The sequence below is a fragment of the Lepisosteus oculatus genome, chromosome 4, assembly GCF_040954835.1.
Source record: "Lepisosteus oculatus isolate fLepOcu1 chromosome 4, fLepOcu1.hap2, whole genome shotgun sequence".
Lineage (NCBI taxonomy): Eukaryota > Metazoa > Chordata > Actinopteri > Semionotiformes > Lepisosteidae > Lepisosteus > Lepisosteus oculatus.
The window spans coordinates 32,307,517-32,328,304 of NC_090699.1; the positions used below are offsets into that span (position 1 = coordinate 32,307,517).

Here is a 20,788-nt window from a genome sequence, read left to right on the forward strand (position 1 = left end):
GTACCAGATGCTACAAAAAAGGGGACGCAAGGCAGTTAGTACTGCTGCTTTCCAGCTATTGGGTCCTGGGTCCGATTCTAGACTTGGGCCATCTGGGTTTTCAGCGAGCACTCTGGTTTCCTCCAGCTTCCTAGAAAATACTGACCAGGGTAACTGGCGTCTCTACATTGAGAGTGTGAGCGGACTGCAAGGGATTGGAGTTCAGGGCCCCTTTGTGCTCTGTGCCTACAGGACAGGCTCAAGTGTTACCTGGAATGAGCAGCTTTTTGCCTGTATAAATCTGTAGTAGAAATCAGCCATAGTTTGCAGTAGGCCATTTTGTGAAGACACACTGCAGTTTAAAGCTGATGATATGTACTGTAATATGTTTATAAAAATATTTAACAGGTCTTAATCCATTTTCAACTACTGATTTTAGATGTACAGTATCACCTAGGTTTCTTCTGGATTTCTAATTTTATTTTTTATTTAGAAATAAGAAAGTAGGCAAATGAACATAATATTAAAAATATTAACTCTCTATTTGAACCATTCAAATTCAAGAAAGCAAGGGTACTGAAATGTGTGAATTTAAGGGACATGAAAGGAACATGTTGAGACAGAAAATAAAAACAGCCACATACTAATCTTCATGTCCATCTAAGTATTAGGTTGTAATTACTTGCCAGATGTTTAAATAATAGATGTCCCTTTAAAATAACTAGTAGCAACTAGTAACATTTTTGTTACCTACCAGGGATGTGTATTATACTCCGAGCTTACTGTAACACTGGCAAGATATAACTGACAATTCCTGAAAGAAAATAAAAAAAATAAAATACTGACACATTAATAATCTAAAAAGTTGCTGTTCAATTAACATGAAAAAGCTTTGCTTTCTTCTAGTGCTAGATTTTTTCTTAGAAAAATATCACTTACCAGTACTTTTATTTTTGTCAAAATAGAGAAATTACACTGCAAATGTATGCAATTTAATAACAGAGGCCCTATAATACCTATCTGGGATGTTACCATAGCAATGCTTTTTCTGTAGTACTAAGTGAAAAGGTTAAGCATCAAAACTGATGAAGAAAGATACTTTTCACTCTTCAAATGTCAGCCCAAAATCCCGACTGAGGAAATGGAGAATGTGACACAAATCAAGGACTTCAGCTTGTTTTCAGGTGAGATAAATGTTTATTTCAGCTATGTACAGTAATGCATGATTACATGATCTATGTTATTACCTAACATCTTTCTTGCAAAATGCTCAACTGCAGACAGTAATGCTAGACAATGTTAATATATCATTGTAATGAGATAAGAATACGAAAAAACAGTGGATCTGAGCAGGGTACAGTATGTGGGATCTCATAGCAGCGTAAGAGGGAAATAAATCATTCTTTGCAGGTTCAAGTCACTTGTCCATTTTACAATTACAGAGAGCCAGTTAAAGAAAGCAAGGGTGGCCGTCAGTGGGAGGAGGGATCACAGACTAGATCCACTCTTTCATCATCCTTACCTGTCTTTCCTACAAAAATATTGCACAAAATCTGAATATATAACATTTGTATACAGTAAATTAGTAGCCGTGTATCTACAGGAAATGAAATGTACTGCAGCTTTTATTTCAATTTCCTTCTATTTTCCGTTGTGTTCTCTTATCCTGGCTTCCTTAAATTATCTACTTCTACAGTGAATCCAGACATAAAAGACAACAAAGCTGTAAACAGAAATCTGATGAAGTAAAAAATAATTCTAGTTCAGTGATTTCCAAATACAGGCTTTGGCTTTCAAAGTGCATTAAAGAAATGTATTCCACTATCCCTCAATTTTCTATGAACAGCTCTGCTTCTCTGAATTCTGGTAATACTGTATGCTTTCACAATAATTCAGCACCTGCCCCAATTTTATCTGAAGTGCCTCCAATGCTTTCTTTGTAGCTGATATTGTTTTCTTGTATTGCACTGTGTATATACTGTACATTGGCAATCATTGCAATGGTATATGAGCACATTTTTCAAAGGATAAGTGTTAACGATCACTCCTCTGCTCAATTGCCCCTTATTTACTGTACATCTTCCCCAAACAAAATGAAACTATTTTCCAAGAACCCTGAATAACTGTACACCAGTGACTTAATACACAGATTTATACAATATGCATGTATATATATACAGTATACAGTATATATGCATGTACTGTAAATACACATATTGTATATACAGAAATATTTCTAAGTCCCCAGTAAGAGTAGAACGGTCAACATTTTTCCACAGTACATTCATTCTTGTTGTATAAACACGAACCTTCTAGTTGATAATTTCACTGAGATACCGATGTCTTTGTATTTGTTATATTTTTATACCTGGCATTTTGAAATGGTGTCATTATCTTTATTGTACAGCTTAATTTCATTTCAATATTGTACCATTTTATGAACAGACTTGTGGCTGCTCCCCATTCCCCAACACCACTGTGCATCATGTCTTAAAATGTTTGCTGAAACAACTGAAGAAAAATATTAAAATATTTGTGGAGTTACAAGTAGATTACTTATACTTATTATTGGCAATTTATTCAAAATAGTTTCAGATTAGTTGTGCCAATGCTTCTGATTGCATATCCCGAATACTCTCTAACCTTTTTTGTGTCTGTTTTTGTCTGTTCAATAGCAATGATCTCCCAGACCAAATTCATGTTGACTGGACTCTTTCTCAAGCGCCCGCCAAGAGTATCCTTCAGTACAACATTTAAATATGGTTAAATGTCAGGTAAGACCATGGAACAACGCTGTACATCTGCGCTTTTTTTTCTTTTTTACATAATAAAGGGTCCAGTGTCGCTATGGTCTTCAAGTGAAAAATACGCCTCAGTCAAGAACTGAGCCGTGTCTAAATACATATCTAAAAACAGCTTCTATTTTCACAGCAGCATATACAGTATTTGCACAGCAGCAAAACCCTAAACCTTCACTTCACCACCTCTACTTTTTACTGTAGGTACAACAAAGTATGTGAGATAAGAGAGGGGAAGCTTGACACAGAACTAAGAAATCAGCATAAATCAGCTCAGGGAAATGACAAGCACTGAACATGTCAAACTAAATGGTGAGATACTTTATGTGCAACAACAATGAAAAATATCAAATTTATGCCAAATCTTATCTTAAGTATGTCACCCTTAAACGGTGAATATACAACATGCATGTATATCTACTGTCCTACTGGGGAAAAGCAGCAGATACAAGGCTTTTTGCTTTATTTCTTTAAAATGAAAATTAAAACTGTCTAGCATTCGTGCTTCCCATCTTAGCCCCCAAAGTTAAAAAAGTATCCTCTTACAACAAAAGCAATCACTAAAGCGAGAACAAGATATACATATTTTGACTAAATAACAGTAACCGACAATTATTTAAGCCAGTATTTCTGCTTCATTGGTAAAATTTAGACAAAAACATAATAGTCTTTCCAATCCAGGTCTCAAAACAGGTTTTGTTTCTTTCCAGTATTTTGCTTATGCAGTGCTCTCACAGTACAACATTGGTCATTGCCAAACTGCCCAGAAACAGATTTCAGAAAAAAAAAACCAACTTACAACCTCCTGATTAGTTAGAGAATTAAATTCAAAAGCATTGCCATAAAAAGACCTCACTGTCATTTACAGATGCAACCGCATGAGTTTAAAATACCCTGCTTAAACAAAGAGAATGAATGTACATTGAGAACAATGATCATTTTATTATTTTTAAAGGTCTAAGCCTTCTGGTGTCTGGGACACGAGGCTTGTAACTTACCAGCTAAATAAATGGGGACTGCAGTAGGGAAACCAATTATCCTGTGACACATTTAAGATTCTGATTTCAGTTTAATGAAGAAATTTCAGTGAAAGACAGGATGTAAAAGTCCATCCTTTTTTAAGAGTTCTGGAGAATTTAAACTACTGTCACTGCTGAATAATTGAGCATATTGAGTAAGTGTGGAGTGTATGTTTCCCATAGTGCCTTTTAGATGAGAATCTGCTGTCCCCTGAGTCATGTTTTTAGCTAAAATCAAAGAGACCCTGTGTTACTAAAAGGATAGGATTCCAGCCTTTATGCTCTTGTATAAATAAAGTGCAACAAACCGATTTACTCCGACCATTAAATTGACATTTCCCAGGAATTAAAAAAAAAAAACATTTTAAACTAAACAATTAACATAAAAAATTCACTCTTTGTGCCCCTCTGTTGTCTAAGTGTACAGTCATCACACCTGGAGGAATGTTAAAATCAAAGTCTATTCAGAACAGATGCATTTGGGAATTTCATTTTGATCAATCCCCAAGAGAACAACGTGAATGACATCCTTTCTCTCCTGATGCCAAATACAGGTTGTTCCCGGCTGGCTTTATGCTTCTGTCATATGCCTTGCAGGGCAGAGCATTCTCCATGGGTATGTATGAGGTGTCCATAGGTATGAAAACTAAAGTTATATATTAGATAGGTTTGCTGAGCTGTGCCAGGACTTTTGGAGAGTGCTGAACCTTTCCTCTTTGAACAATAAAGAAAAACTGTCTATTACGGAAATTTTCCTTTTTCTCTGTTTTTTTTTTGTGTTTAACAAAACCTGAAGATCCTTCAGTATTCCATTAACAAAGGAATGGAGATCTATACAGCCCCCTAGAAAATGTTCATTGACCAGCTGCACTGAGAAATCTTCAACTTATCTTGTTAGAGGTTGAAACAGGATTAAATTAGAAAGTCAGATGTAAGTTACAAGCCTCTAGCGCTTATTGAAAGGGTCCTCAGGGCATAGCTTCGGCACAGATCTGTTCTTCTGTAATATCATCTAGCATCTGAGCTTCCACAGGGCTGCACATCTCATTTTCAAAGACTTCTGCATTCACCATTGTGTCCTCAGTACCTTTGGTCTTGACCTGCTGCTCAGATGGGGAGGTGCTTTCAATTGACTCCAGATCCTCAATGCCTGCTCTGTAATGAATCATAAGCAGAGTGAGCGCCTGTAGTCTCTCCCCAGACTTAGACAAGGCAGTGGCTATCAACGCCTTTTTTCGAGCATCTGACGTCTCCTTCTCCTCATTCACCAGGGAGTTGTTGTGCTCCAGCTCCTGGTCGATCTCGTGCTGGAGCTTATCCAGCATGAATTCCAGCTTCTGGGAGCGTTCGTCAGTAGGCAATCCGCGGTATAGGTCCCGGCCGATTTCCTTGACGGCAATGAAGACACTGTCGTCAAGGCCTCCTTCCTTTCGGACCAGCTTATTCCCCGAGGTGACAGGCCGCTTAGAGGGGCTACCTCCCATGTAGGTCTCAGTGTCGCTGCTCTCATTGTCTGAGGTGTTTGGAGTGTGTTTAGGGGAGGGCTCCACCATGTCTCCTCCCTGCTCAGTCAGACGTGCCTTGGGGACCTGTCGTAAATTAAGCAAACGGGAACTGGTGTTGATGATATGTCTAGTTAATCCTGTGGCTCTGTTCATGGTTGATTTTGCCTCCAAGTCCACCCTCCTGTCAGCTGGAATACAGAAGGGATGCTCACTGAGACACTTCTCCTGGCATTTCTTATGGCACACATAGGTACAGATCATACACTGGGAAGCGGCTTTGGTCCATACTTTTTTCTTGCAGTAGTCGCACCATGTGGGGTTTTGGAACTGTGTATCTTGAAAGTTGTGCTTCACCTCTGAATTCTGCATAGCAGAGAGGCCGACTTCCTCCTTAGGAAGCAGGAGCTCCTCCTCCTGAACACCGCATTCCCCTTCCCTTTCCACTAGGCCACTTGAGTGCTCCGATTCTCCTTCACTCAGGTAGCTGAAGTTTAAGGTGATGTCGCCATAGCACAGTTTCTCGTTAAATCCCTTATGGGTGCTGAGATTTCGGAGAGCAGTTCTACTCACATTTGCTTTTGGTTCCGGTGCGTTTAACCTGAAAGTGGTTTGAAATTCCATAGACGATGTGGACAGACATTCCAAAGCAATGTGTTCAAGTTTCAGACTGACATGTCCTAAGCAAAGGAGGCTGCCAATTTTAAAAGGGTCTTTGCACCAAACTGCTATGTTAAGGTACTTATGGTGACTCTCCACCTCAAATACAGAGGAGGCCTTGTTCCATCTTGCTATCTGCTTCCGATATGTGGCTTCTGAGGACTCCCACACTGTGTTGTCTTCCACACTGTCCTTTGTACTGCAGGAGCTCTCGCAGACCTTGTCTTTGGTCAAGTCCTGTTTGTTTAAATTGGACAAACCCAGTTCTTCACTCTGCTCTGCTGGTTTGCCTCCCTGTTTCTCTGCAGGTTTGTCCCCATTGCTTAAAGGTGGTGGTGGCCTCTCTGGCTTCTCCTGGGGGGCATCCCCTGAATCCAGTAGGCACTGTGTTTCTGAAGCTAAGGTTAACTTTATGTGAGGTCTAGGAGGAACTGGGGGTCTGTTTGGGACTGTCTGTGGAGGCTTACTCTGCAGTTGTGGTGCTTCAGACACCTCAGAGCTTTTTGAGAGGGGAGGCTTACTCACCTCCTTTGGCTGTGGTTTCAGAGGAGACTGAAGGCTGGCCAAGTTTAGCTTGCGGTTAAGGATGGGTGATATTGTGCCCAGTGGTTTAGTAGCAAGATTGACCACTGTCCTCTTGGGGCTTTGGTTTACGGTGAGCAGAGATTCTTCCTTAGCCTCAGTGTTTGTGGATTTTATATCACAAACAAGCTCCTCAAATTCAGAGTCCACATCTTTGCTATCGGCGGGATCCAGAGTTGTAATAGTGGCCGGGTCCTCTTCATACACAGGCTGGGACAGATAGCTAGGTTCCTCGAACTGGCTGAACCCCTCTTGCAGCACTCCTACTGGTGGCATCTGGTGACGCAGAGGCCTCTCGTATAACACGATCACCTTGTCTCCTGCCTGCTTCAGGAGCTTCGACACTTGAACTGAAGAAGTCACTTTAACACCTGTCAGCAAACAGAGAGGGAGTCAGCAAGTGTACACATTGCTCAGTAGCGTATATCTTCAAGAACCTTAATTTAATGTGATATTAGTTGCATTCAATTATTTGTAAACATTATTAATACTTACAAAATAATTTGATCTAAAGGTGTATTTTTTAATTTGTAAAGTGTTTTGGCTTTCTGTAGGTTTAACACCCTACACAAAAAAACAAAAAAACATTTTTTTCCAGTCCATGTTGGTTGGGTGTTCCTGTCATTCCCTTTTCCTGCACTGCATTTACACTTCCCTATGGCCAAATAGCACAAGATATGGAAATCTGTAATTTTCCATTTCTTCCTCAAAAGCTGACAAGTTCATTTTCCCTAATCTATAAAGGTCAGAGAAGAATGTAATGAATTTCTCTTCTGTTTGCTTAATAGAACAGGAAGGAAGATCACACTGTTCCTTCTGTAAATATCGGATGTGATTACTAATAAAAATCACCTATATTTTCTGTCCAAATTACAGCTGAAAAAATAGATTTTTCCAAGCAGCAGCTGCTTTTGAACAACAATCAATGACTTTAAAGCAACACATTTCAATAATATGTCAAACACACTTTACATTAAAAACTGAAGTGTGCCTTTATATGTATTAAGGTATATAGAAAACTTTCTCTGCATCTTTTAGTGTTCATAAGACATTGATTTTGGAACCCTCTGTTCTTTTCTCTGGGGAAAAAAAAAACTCCCACTCCAAACTCATCTCCCTGTCTCAACAAAGCCTAAATGTGATTCGGATACTTGGATGGATTGAACAGCAAATTGTGATGCGTACTGACCTCCGATAGCAATTAGGCGGTCTCCTTTCTGCAGGTCAGCCAGCGCAGCCGGGGAGCTGGGGACAACAGTCTCAATACTGACGTGAACAGCATCGCCCTCGTTGGCCGGAACCTGTCTGAAGGTCAGGCCCACACTCTGAGAGCTGCCCTTGACCAGCTCCGCCTGAAAGACAAAACACAGACCTCACTGGGGCTGTTCTCCTTTGTCTCCATCCCTCATTCCTGTAGATGGGTGAAACAACCTTTCTCCCACAACTCTTTGACACTTCCTTATATAATTAGAGCGGTGTTAGAAAACAATTGGACGCCGTACTGCAGTGTTTCAGAACGTCAACAGGTTTCCCCCGTGCCTCTGCCCGGATTCAATCACAGTCACCCCTTGCTGCTGTTACTGCCAACAATGAGCAGCCATAGATGCTGGACAAGAAGGAAAACGAAGCGGAATATACAGGAAGCACATGGACACAACCTAAGACCTAAGTCCATCACAGGGCAGACAAACACAGATACAGACATGCATGTATGCACTCAAAACAAGGTCAATTAATTAGTACATTATTGGACTGTGGGATGAAACTGGAGCACATAAACACGGGGAGAACATACAAACATGCAGATCAGACAGCACCACAGGAACTGAACCCAGGGCTCCAGCAATGTTAACAGTGCACCACTGTGCTGCCCCTCTTTACATTAGCCATTCCAAAACAATGTATACTTTCCAGAAAGACTCCAGGAAATCTTTTCCCACTTAGATAGAGATAGATACTTTATTGATCCCATGAGGGAAATTGAAGAGCAACAGCAGCTTAACACAGTCAACACAGCAACAGTGTAACGAAATGATACAATAATACAACAATAAAATACAATACAATCAGTACAGTCAGAACTGTTTCTTCTATACATCTGTTGTTTGCAATGCTGACCATAGAGGCTTGTGATACTCGTTTACCTTCCATTTGAAGGTCTGAGTTACAAAGATGGACCCTTAATGAACTAATTATTGGATTAATTTGAAGTCTTTGTTTTCAATTATTAAACATTTTGGATTTTGGATTTAAGTAGCTGAAAACATTCCATTTGTAAACAAAAATATGTAAATTCTCATGTGGAACAAAAGCAGCAGGTATGGGCCAGTCGGTATTAGTCTAGCCATATGGAGATGGCCGTAGTTACCTGTGGGGATACAGACAGATCCAGATACAGACAATTTAAACTATTTGAGGGCACTTTTTAACATAAATGTGATTTTTCTTAATAAAATGAACTCCCATTAGCACCATACCATCCCCTGACCCCTCCAACACTATCTTCAACGTACAGATTTTAAAGTTTACTTCCTATTCATTTTCTTGTCCAATGTTAACACTTCTTTTATTTAACATAGCAATAGGCCTGAGAGTGAAAATAATTCAAACCCTTCAGCACAAAGATGTTGCCTTTCCTGTGTAACAGGGGCATACAGACAAGTATTATAAAAAAATCCTTCTGAAATGTTACAGAAAAGAGTTGGGTACAAACACTGACTAAACAGCATTAGGAAACATTAACATTAAACAACAGTAAATTAATTAATGCTGGTGTAAACCAGCTCTCCTATTCACATCACAGACCTTGATTTCACATTCTACTAGAAACAGAGAATGAAGCCACTCTTGCCAGAGCAGAGATGGAGTGACCAGCTCCCTTCCAGGGAACCTGGGACTTCTTATAGCAGTTAAACACCTCTGCCCGTGACCAGACAGTGGGACGAAAATGGAGGATCCACAAACTGCACACAGACAGGCATCCAAGGTAGGAATCAATCTCCGCTCTATGAGAAAGCAGTGCCAACACAACACACCTCCCTTCCATCTTGTCTGTAGTAATACTAATAACTAAAATACTAAGTAAACAATAATTACCCAACAGCTAAATCACCCTGGAACTCACAACTGGCACTGAAGCCCAGCAGGTGCGAGCCTGGCCAGTACCTGGATGGGAGACCTCCTAGGTAAAACTTAGGTTGCTGCTAGAAGAGGTGTTAGTGGGGCCAGCAGGGGGCACTCACCCTATGTGGGTCCTAATGCCCCAGTATAGTGACGGGGACACTATACTGTAAACAGGCGCCGTACTTCAGATGAGATGAAAAACCGAGGTCCTGACTCTCTGTGGTCATTAAAAATCCCAGAACATTTCTTGAAAAGGGTAGGGGTGTAACCCTGGCGTCCTGGCCAAATTTCTGCCTGGCCTTTATCAATTGTGGCCTCTTAATAATGCTCATTTATGAATTGGCTTCATCGCTTTGTTCTTCTCCCCACTAATAGCTGATGTGTGGTGAGCGTACTGGCACACTATGGCTGCTGTTGCATCATCCCAGTATGGGCCACACATCGGTGGTGGAAGGGAATCCCCATTACCTATAAAGTGCTTTGAGTGGATTGCTATAGAAGTGTAAGAATTATTTATTAAATACAAACAGATCCCTATTATATTACGGTCAAACATTCCCCAAAAATAGCATCATTTTATTTTCCCCAGTACGTCCATGTACAGTATATGTTCCATTTTGAAATACTGCCTGTGAATCATGCACAAGATAAAGACAAAAAACACAAATGATTTTTTGCATTTACTCCACTGTGTGTTCGGTGTTTTGTAGCATTTATATTATCTGTCCATCTATGTATCAGTGATGATTTCAGCTGTCAATACAATGGGAAAGAGATTTGCAGAACTCTTTAGAGGAGAGAAAAATAATGACTTATCCAAGGTCTGGATGACAATGAAATGCATGTTAATTACTAAGTGAGAAGATGCCTGTAATTAGAGGTAATGATACCATCATGGTGACTGTCACTGTGTTGCCAGCTGTCTTAGTCACGGTTTCAGTCCTGGGTACTGAACTGAAGATTAGGATGACATTTCCAACTGTACACCTGGCCTCAGATTTGTCACCTCTCTTCTCAACAGCTTATCACAATACAACATCAGTGTCTGCATTGAAGCACTGAAGTTATTAATGACATTTGAGTGTTGGAGACTGTGTGGGACTAATTACTAAACAAGTGTATAAAAAAATACCTTGGATTGGAAAATAAAAGCCAAGAAGCCATTTTTTCACCTTGTTGTCAGCTATACATCTTCTGTCAAAATACCTAAAATTCCAACAGAGATACCTATGCATGCCGTAATGATGGCAAAGCTAGCCTTCCTATCAATGCTTTCTTCATGATTATGAACAATGAAGAACGGTATAAAAACAGTCTTCTAACTGCTGAAGAAACAGCTTGAAATTTAGAAGCAAAGTGAATTTTGTATTTAAACAAATGTCTGTAAACTTTGAGTTAAATTTTCATAAAATAAAAAATTAAACATCTTTGGGGTGTGACGTAGTTATGGATTGTGGTTTTGTCTATTATCCAAAGATATTCAAAACAAAACAAATGTATCTGCCATCCATTGTGAAAGACCAATACACTTCAGGAAACTGAGGATGGGATGACACTTAAACATGGCTGCAGCAGAATCAGACATTCTTACTTCAGTTTTATCTTTCACACAAATATCTGTATCAAATGGGATAATTTTAGATTACAAGCACAGAGTTGGAGACACTTTTTATTTTCTCCCTTTTTCCTAATGTTAAAAAGTATACAACGTTTATGTAGTATATTGTATTCTTTGCTATATTATCAATGGCAAAAAAAACAAAGCAGTACATATGGAGCATCAGAAAAAAATCTGATCTTTTGCAATGAAAGAAGCTTAAAGAACAAAGATTGGATTGACAGCTGTATTTTACAGTTCAAAGGACATAAAACAAAGCGACAAAATGGAAAACATACTTCAAAATGGAAACCACAGACACACAAAAACAAAATTCAAGTCTATTAAAACACTATAACCACTAACAGACCTTTTCTGAAAACAAAATCTGGGTAAACTGATCAATAGGATAATATGATACTGTATGTACTGTAGCTAGTTTCTAATGTTGCTTAAGAAATGACACCAAAGCTACTGTATAATTTTATATGTACTTCAGTGTGATGTTGGTACAGAAGACGCCTAGGGACAAAAGGTGAGGCACCAAAGAGATTAATAATTGTAATGATACAGCTAATGTCATTTGTATCTAAAATTCTTGTAGAGGGCAATGTTGTGATTCTATTAAATGGCAAATGAAAAAGTAGCAGAGCTATGCAAAGTGGCAAGCTGTCTCACTTGATTTGTCTGGTGCTGTAGGCAGCACTTAAACTCAGCTGTGCACAATACTTCCTGGACACTAAGAAGGCCAGATGCAGCACTGGCCTGATACTGTACTGATCATCTACAGACGTATCTGTCCAAAAAGCACAAAGAAAAACGAGAGAGCAAAATATACCCGGAGGACAAACACTGGGAAGTTCGGAAAGTACAATGTATTCCATTTAATGAGCAAGCTGTCATTGTGATTGATAGGTATGTGCTGAAAATGCATTTGGATTGTGAATACTGAAAAATATTGAAAAGAGACATGACATTTATTTCGATACAGACATAATTAATAATAATGATACGGATATAAATAATTTTAAACAAGACTAATTTTTCACACATTTCCAGGTGACAGCATCAAGAGTCTAGAAATATTTAATTGGTTCTTATGGGTCCAAGAAAGCAAGGCACCACACTATTTGCAAAACTCAAAAGCAAAAAAAAAACATTACAGCTGACTGAAGCGAGGGGCAGAATGGCTACGACCGAAGAATATTCTGAAAATAACATTTTATAAAAACCAGCACAAGTGAGTGAGATTTTTAAAATAAAATTACCACACTAGCAAAAAAAAAGTATAAGCTGTCTAAAAACAGCAAAAGAATACCTTCAACATCCTTCAAAAATCCTTCACAATCTTTTTGGTATATAGCTCTGTGCCATTGGCACATCAGTTTATATTATTCTGGTACTGTTAAGTACCATTCAGATGAAGACAAAGTAACATCTTACAATAGTGACTCATCAGGCCAGAATTTATGCTGGATTATGCAGTGTTAAGAGTGAGTTCACATAACTCTCCCCCACTGAATGGGACACTGGTCCCTCTCGGGGTTTACAACGGTCCCCATTTTTCCAGCTGGGTGGACTGGAATGGGGGTAAAATACCTTTCTCAAGCGTACAACAGCAACAGCTGTAGCTGGGACTTGAACCTATGACCAGTAGGTCAAGAGTGCAGAACCACGACCCACTATGCTACATCACCCCAACGTTACTCGTACAATGAAATACATTCGATCAGACAACTATGAAGATACCAGTTCTCAGTTCCCACCCATTTGCAATCAGCTCACTGGTGCAGCCCTGTTGGCAGCGCAGGAGGGATGAAATCAATAAGCGAGTGTGCTGCGAAAAGGGCACAATCTGAGCCGACTGCTTCTTCCTCACCCTGCAGAAAGACGGAGTGAGGGCAAAGGCAGCTCTCCCCACAATCATGCTGCAGCAAGCAAACCAGCAGAGCGCGGCATTACAAGCCCCCAACTTGAGACCCCCTGCTCACAGCTGGCTAATGATACTGTACAATCCACATTCAAAACTGGATCACCTGAAACGTGGGCTAAAATCTGTGCTACTGCCTTTGCCTGTCTCACTGGAGAGGGGAATAACCTCAGGGTTGCTGAAATCTTTATTAAATAGAAAATATTTGCCGTCACTCCAATGGGGAATTACACTCTGACCTTGCTGTGCCAGTGAGTCTACATATCCATCATGTTACTACCTAGAATTGTCACCACTCAAGAGAACAAGGGTCAGACCAAACTGAACAAATCTGAAAACATGGACTGACTGAATTCACATTTTTAAAATGACTGAGCTACATTCTGAAATGAGAAATGGCTGCCCAAGAAGAAAATTAAACTATTTTAAAAAGAGCCTGGCAATAAGCAAACGAGTTTTACAAAGATAGTTACATTTCTTTTTAAATCTAAACAAAATGATGGAACTGGGAAAGCAAGCCTGAATGTCAGTATTGTTATGGAATAGAAGTAGATACAATTTTCATTTCATATGATACCAGGACACCTATCATTTATATGTATAGATCTATTTTTGTTTTTTTGAGGGGGGAGTTTCATGTTGTACTGCTAAATCTTTTATATAAAAATCTCAATGAGCTTGACTGACTAATTGAAGGTTTACTGTACATGAAATGCAATGACAATTTTGATGTGTCATCTTGCATTCTAAAAAAGAAAAAAAAACTTTCACAGTATAATGGATTATGAAGATTAAGACAGAATGGACGTCCTTTCCGGTTTTGCTCAAATGCATGCCTATAATTGGCTTATTCACCTACATTTAGTGTTTTCAGCTTTAGAAAAAAATAATTCAATTCACATTTTAGTCACTTATGCATTCATTTTTAAAAATCATAAAATATAATTTTTCATGCAATGCTGCAATAATTGAAGTGTCTCTAAATTAATTAAATTTATCCAACAGGATGGATGAGGCAAAATGGGTGCTGGTATCATACCAGACTTTCTTCTATATTTTTAGGAAAATGACAACATCCTTTCTGTTCTACAGGCTAATGCCATAGATTTACACTGACGGTCCAGGTATGCACTAATGTAGTGCCCATCCAGAAGATGGGTGAGACGACTGAACCAGATAATTATAGATCAATAAGTCTGACTTCTATTACATGCAAGAGTATGGAAAAAGTTATTAAAACTAAATTAGAGGATCATAAATGGCAATAAGAGCTTGGGGAACATTCAACATTAGAAGAGGTAGGTCTGGCCCAAGAAACGTATTTGATTTTTTTTAAACAAGCAACATCACTAATGCATATATACAAAGGATATATGATACAATGAACTACTTATTTTGGTACCTCTGTGTATTGAGAACTGACTAATAGAAAACAATATAGATATGGGGTGAATACTCAGAATGAGGTGAATTTTTACTGGGATCACGGTTTCTTAATTTATATCCGTGATTAAGATTCTGGTAAAGTTTGCAGGTTTAGAAGCTGACTTCTAAACTAACTGAAATCCAAAAAGATTTAAGTAAAATTCAAGACAGGGCAAAGACCAGGCAGACGATGTTTTGGAAGAAACTATAAATACAAAAATGGGAAACACTTAAGAAGAGGCTACTAATGGAAAAGACTGAGTAAGAATTAGTAAGACCTCATTTAGAATATTACGTACTATTTTGGTCCCCTTGTTAGAAAAGATATTACTGGTCTGGAATCAGTCCAGAAAACATTCCAGGGCTTAAGGGAATGTCCTTCCCTGACAGGCTGAAGGAACTGAAACTTTTTAATCTCAAACAGGAATAATTATGTAGGGAGCCGAAAGAAGTATTCAAAATCCTCTAAGGCACTGACAAAGTCATCCCAGCTGATTAATCATGAATGAACAGTGAAACAAAAACCAGAGAAAACAAGTGGAAACTACATTGATGTGCTTTTAACACAGAGAACAGGAGGCAGTTATTTACTCAAAGGGATAGTCTCTTCTCATTTGTGATATTTGTTATGTGCTTAATTAAGGAGAGTAGTGTCCATCTTTTTAAAGTCCTCCTGTCTTCCAAAGTCATGAGTAAAAGGGATGTGGGAGTATGTAACAAGCTTATACTCTGGCTTCCTTCAAGAAATGGCGGCATGTGATTCTTGGATCAATTACTGTAAGTACTCACTGCCAAATAAGCTTAATGGGCTGAATAGTCTCTTCTCATTTGTGATATTTGTTATGTGCTTAATTAAGGAGAGCAGTGTCCATCTTTTTAAAGTCCTCCTGTCTTCCAAAGTCATGCTAGCTAGGTTAGCTAGGGTCTCCAAATTGCCCCTGTGTGTACATCTGTCTGCCATATGATGGGCTGGCATCCCATCAAGGGTGTACCTTACATCCAGTGTCTGCTGGTAGACTCTGTATACGTTAACATGCTGGAATGCATTTTGCAACTTCACAAATAAACCAGCCTACCAATTGTCAGCAACAGCTTGCTATTGTAAATAGCAGATCCTTTGGTTTTTTAATTTCCCAGTACACTGGTGCTAACATATACAGTTTCTTGGCATTTTTTAAAAGATCGCACACTGCAGAAGCCAACGAATGCCTTCTTTTCCCAGTTTTAGTTGATACTGAGGAGTACAGATAATGTCCATCTCAGGTTGCAACAAAATATGTACACAAATATCTCTATATTGAAAAGCAGTACATGATTAAACAAGATTTCTTTTCATTTGATCAAAATCCCTTTCAACATACGAACTGAATTTGTTTTATACAAGTTAAACAGCACCAATTATATGTAACTGCAGTAACTGCAGTAACTTACCACCTCTTGTATGTAAATTAATTTTAAATCTTTTCATCTGAGGAAAACTCATCAGAAAAGACCTACAACTGAGCCAGTTCGTTGACACCTGACATTTTGTTTTGGTAAGCAAAGAATTCACAATGAAAATTTTAACAGGAGAACCCAACCTCATAGCCCCCTCTTATGAAACAAGCATATACACAGAATAAACACCATTTAAGGAGTAGCACAAACATATAGGGATATAACAAGACAATTAAGCAGCAATTATGACCTCTGATGAAGAACACAGGGCCATTCGAAATGGCCACAATTATGTGAAGCAATATCCTCTGTGCCAGGCTGACAAGCAGAAACACCATGATCTAATCATTACTTTCATCTGGGCTTCTGCTTTTAACAAGCATTTTGTAACACAGCTCCTTGCCTGAGCCCTTGATCAGATACCAGGTCTGGGTGGGAATTCAGATGTGGCTATGCTGCCACAAACCTCAATTCCAGGGAGCAATCTCAGTAATGTAGAGAAGTCGCACACACTCTGGGGATCATCCGCACGAGTGACAAAATAAAGTGCAAGGCATTTACAGGTCACGGCGGATATACAATACTGGGAGCAAGCTGATGGCTTGAGCACAAAGGATGTTGGAAGCGATTATGGCAGAATGTCAGATTTGTGGAATGTTTACACTAGGTGAAAAAGAACCGTTTTCCTTCAACAAATACTTTTTAACATGCAGCTGTACTTGTGGAATATCATCAACTGTGATTTTTTATACCCAGTTATATAAAAGAAAAATCCCATTGAACTTTACTTTTCACAATACACTAATGCCTAAAACAAAATAATTGCACTGTTAAATCAAACCATCGTGTATACGTTTTTTTGTCCTTTCGGTAAAATTTGTTGAGGTACTGTACATAAGCAATAAAATCATATTTTGCACCTGCTATGCACACAGCTAGTATCTGATTTTAGGCATTATATTCTACACATGGGCAGCACAGTGGCACAGTGGTAAGCACTGTTGCCTCGCAAAGCTGGGGCCTTGGGTTCAATTCCAGACTCGGGCTGCTATCTGTGTTGCATGTTCTCCCTGCTGCACGTGGGTTTCCTCTGGGTGTTCCAGTTTCCTCCCACCATCCAAACACATACTGGTCGGTTTTCTGGCTTATGGGAGAAGTGGCACTAGGTGTCTGTGTGTCTGCCCTGCAATGGATTGGCATCCCATCCAGGGTGCACCCTGTTTTGCACCTGCTATTTGCTGGGATAGGCTCAGGATCCCTGGATATTCTACTATTATTGTACTTAAATAATGCCCAAGAGTTACCCAGAAAGCTAAGCCACATAACAAAACTTCCCACAGGAAATGGATAAACTGCTGGAGATTGGACTTCCCCTCTCCGTGTTGCAGTGATTTGCTATTCCTGCAGAACCCCACAAGAGTCATCCAAAACATCCTGACAGAAAGAAAGTGGCCAGCGACTTGCTGGGCAAATCTCGGACCTCTTCTGTTTCCACTCAAGACAAGCTTGCTCCTGCTTCCTCTTTCCCATTAAAAAAAAGAGTAAGATTTCCTTGGAAAAATAAGTGCGGAGGGAAAGGGTTTAATTTTAGCAAGTGGGTTCAAAAATCTTCCCACTGCCAACCTTATTATAAAGCCCCAGCTGAGTAGAGCAAGAAAACAGCTCCGGAAATCTGCATCTTGCACAAAACTTTAATGGGGCCACACGTGTGGCTATTGTCTGTGAGACGCAGGGGAAGACGGATTATCTGTGACATCTGCAAAAAGCAAAATTGAGCGGCAATTATGGCGAATTGCTAAGAGAAAACTGACTAAAGAGCAATTACAGAGACTGAGCAGGGACGCTGAGGACGTGGAGGGTGGCAGGCGCATCGCATTTATGAGAGCCAATAATGTCAGGGGCAGGTAAACAGACGCTCTTTGTTAGTTCGTGTGGTTCTCCCCAGGACCACAATTTATGATCTGCGTTCATGTCGCTTTCATTCAATAGATCAGTACCCGCAGACAGCCTCTCCCTCTCCATTAAAGCGCACTGCGCCTCGGCTCCCCAGAGCGGAGGAGAATATTCAAGGTATTGATTGGATTATCTCCCCTCCACTGTGTTTTTCCAACATTTCCCATCCCTAATTCACAAGCAAAAACACAGCAAGTTGTCAAAGTGGTGGAATAACAAGTTTGTGTCAGAGCTTTTCAGTTCTAAGTGTCACCAAGAAAGGACACGGAGCATTTCACACATATTGTACGTATGTACCGTATGTCGCCTTGTGCCTGTTGTCTGCTGGGTACCACAAAACTGTATTGGACCAATTAAACATGCAAATATATAAATCTACAAATGTCATGGAACATATTCATTAAAATGAACTGTAAAATAAAAGTAAAAGTTCTTGCCTGGAGGATTTTGAAATATCCCCATACAGTTTTGGCTATAAAATGGATGGTAATGATCAAATGATACAAAGATGAATAAGGTTCAACTGCTGTTTGAGTAACTAATACTACAAGAAGAATTAAACTGAATTAAAGCATGCATGCCATATTATATGAGATTTCCAGTTTCCCATATTGGCCAAATGAAGGTTGACAATCCAGACAAAAACCATAGAAAAACACAGACTGCAAACAATATCCAGCATCAGACAGGCTACACAAGGATTCAGAGACACAATGATTGTATACAGCACTCCTTAAGACAACAGATGCAACATTTGCAACACTTTAAGAAGCTTCTACTACTAATCTAATTAACCATTTTTCCCCACTTCAAGGTGTGGGAAAGCAAAATGCTTTGCTTAAATCAATATACAGTATGTTTCTGATGTGTGATATTACCAGTAGCAGCCTTATTTTTTTTTATCTTAGGCATACTAATGCAGTAGACTGATCCATGAAATTTCAGAATGTCTAAGTGCTACAGTACGCACCTCCAACCACAAAACACATCAACCTTTCTTTAGACTTCAATTGGAATACTTTTCTTTGCATGAGATTTTTTCCCAAAAAATGTAATGCGTGGGAGCATTATTAGACAGTAATATGCCAAAACAAATCATACAATAAAGAAAAGAAAAGCACATTGATAATTATTCTTATTTTCATTTTCAATTATTCTTAGTTATATCACTTTTATTAGATTATGTTGTTTGACAGAATTGTTTGTTATAATACATTCAAAAAGCAATGATTGTTACTAATTTATAATATTCACATGCTGAAACAATTAAACACTTTTATTATAGTGAGACAAGGCAGCTGGCCTTTAGTCCAGAGACCTTCATCAAAGAACTGAATCGTCAAACCATCCATTTACACTGCTTGACCCACTATCAGACATTCGTAATTAACCACTGAGGCGGAATAATAACTTTCTCAATCCATAAAATCTTAGTGTAGCAATGGCATGATGTTGATTGCTAAAATGGCTGGCTTCTGGGTAATCTTAATCATTTCTACAATTTCTGCTCCTGTGTTAGTGAATCCTTTTAGCATGCAAACAGTTTTGCCTATAGGTATACTACTCACCAAGAATAGATGACAAGAAAGCACTTTAATTGTTTTGTTGAGTACAATTATCAGATTTATAATTCTCATCAGGTAGAGGACTTGTTTAAAGGTTGACATTTTTTTTACTGATTTGCACAAACCAACCTACAGTATTAATGCAAGTTCCAAATATGTTTAAAAATAATTTAAGGAGCATCCTTAAACAACATGGCTAAAGACACTACAAGTGATAAAAGATGCCAACATGTATTGGTTATATTTTTAATTACTAGACAGCATGCATGTCATACAAAGATACATGTAGCACTGCCTGAAACTGTACAAGCTACATTGTCTCTTGATTCAAAATGTATCTAAAAATCCATTTCCTCAGGCAAGCATTTCTTAATTTTTAATAAAGAATTCTTTTGCATTGCCTGACATGAAACTTTAAAAACTTGAAAATTTAAAGATGTGATTCTGGTGTATATGTTATAATTTTGCAAGAGTTAGCCAAGATTTAAAGTACAAAGCCTTAATCAATCCGCAAAAGAGAATATTGCCTTGTTAAAAATGTATCCTTCATATGTAAGGCCTTTTTTACGGATTTTCCAAAAGTATGGCACAGGCTGTGAATATCAACATCCTGAACTGCCTTACAGCGATATGGAACCTTTTATCAGTAGTGTAGCTTCTGAGAAAGCCCAGATACCATGTTCAAACACTGACTAGCACATTGCAAATGAAAATGGCTGCCAGTGTTTCTCCCTGACAAAGACATTGTTTTATTGTTTCTTTTTGCCATGTATGCTCTACTAAACTAACATTTTGCCTTTGAAACCGATCCACAAAGAGACATCAAATTGTGCTCTGTAATTGAAAAGACTGCTGCCTGACAAGACTGGCTCTGTGAGAAATAAATTACCCATACTGCAGATGCTAAGAGAGTAAGTAAACATGCCAAGTGACATCAAAGGTTGACACACATGGCTGATTGAGCTTTGAGTTTCCTGCTTCAGGCCCGAGTGTGTTGACTGAACACCTTCAGGCCCATTGTGTGGATGGCAAAGCAGCTAATATATATACCTGTTGCTACAGTAACATGGGAATGCTCAGAAACACAACAATTTGCATACCGTAGGCTTTAACACCACCAAAGTTTTAGAAGTGCAAATAGTCCATTGTGCTGCTCCTACTCCCACAAGTTAGTCACACAATCAAGCGGCACTAACTACTGTTGAAAACAGCGACTGC

The 20,788-nt window shown here is 39.0% G+C and overlaps 1 protein-coding gene across 1 annotated transcript in view; it reads right to left on the reverse strand.

Annotated features, from left to right (window-relative positions):
- Positions 1-1,153: 1,153 nt before the first annotated feature.
- pdzd8 (PDZ domain containing 8) overlaps positions 1,154-20,788 on the reverse strand; it is a 59,321-nt gene continuing 39,686 nt past the window's right edge. The window contains exons 4-5 of the mRNA XM_006630458.3: positions 7,730-7,892; positions 1,154-6,911 (exon numbers count right to left, since the gene is read on the reverse strand). Of these exons, the coding sequence (XP_006630521.2) occupies positions 4,765-6,911; positions 7,730-7,892 (2,310 nt within the window). The 3' untranslated portion in view covers positions 1,154-4,764. The remainder of the gene's footprint in view (positions 6,912-7,729; positions 7,893-20,788) is intronic.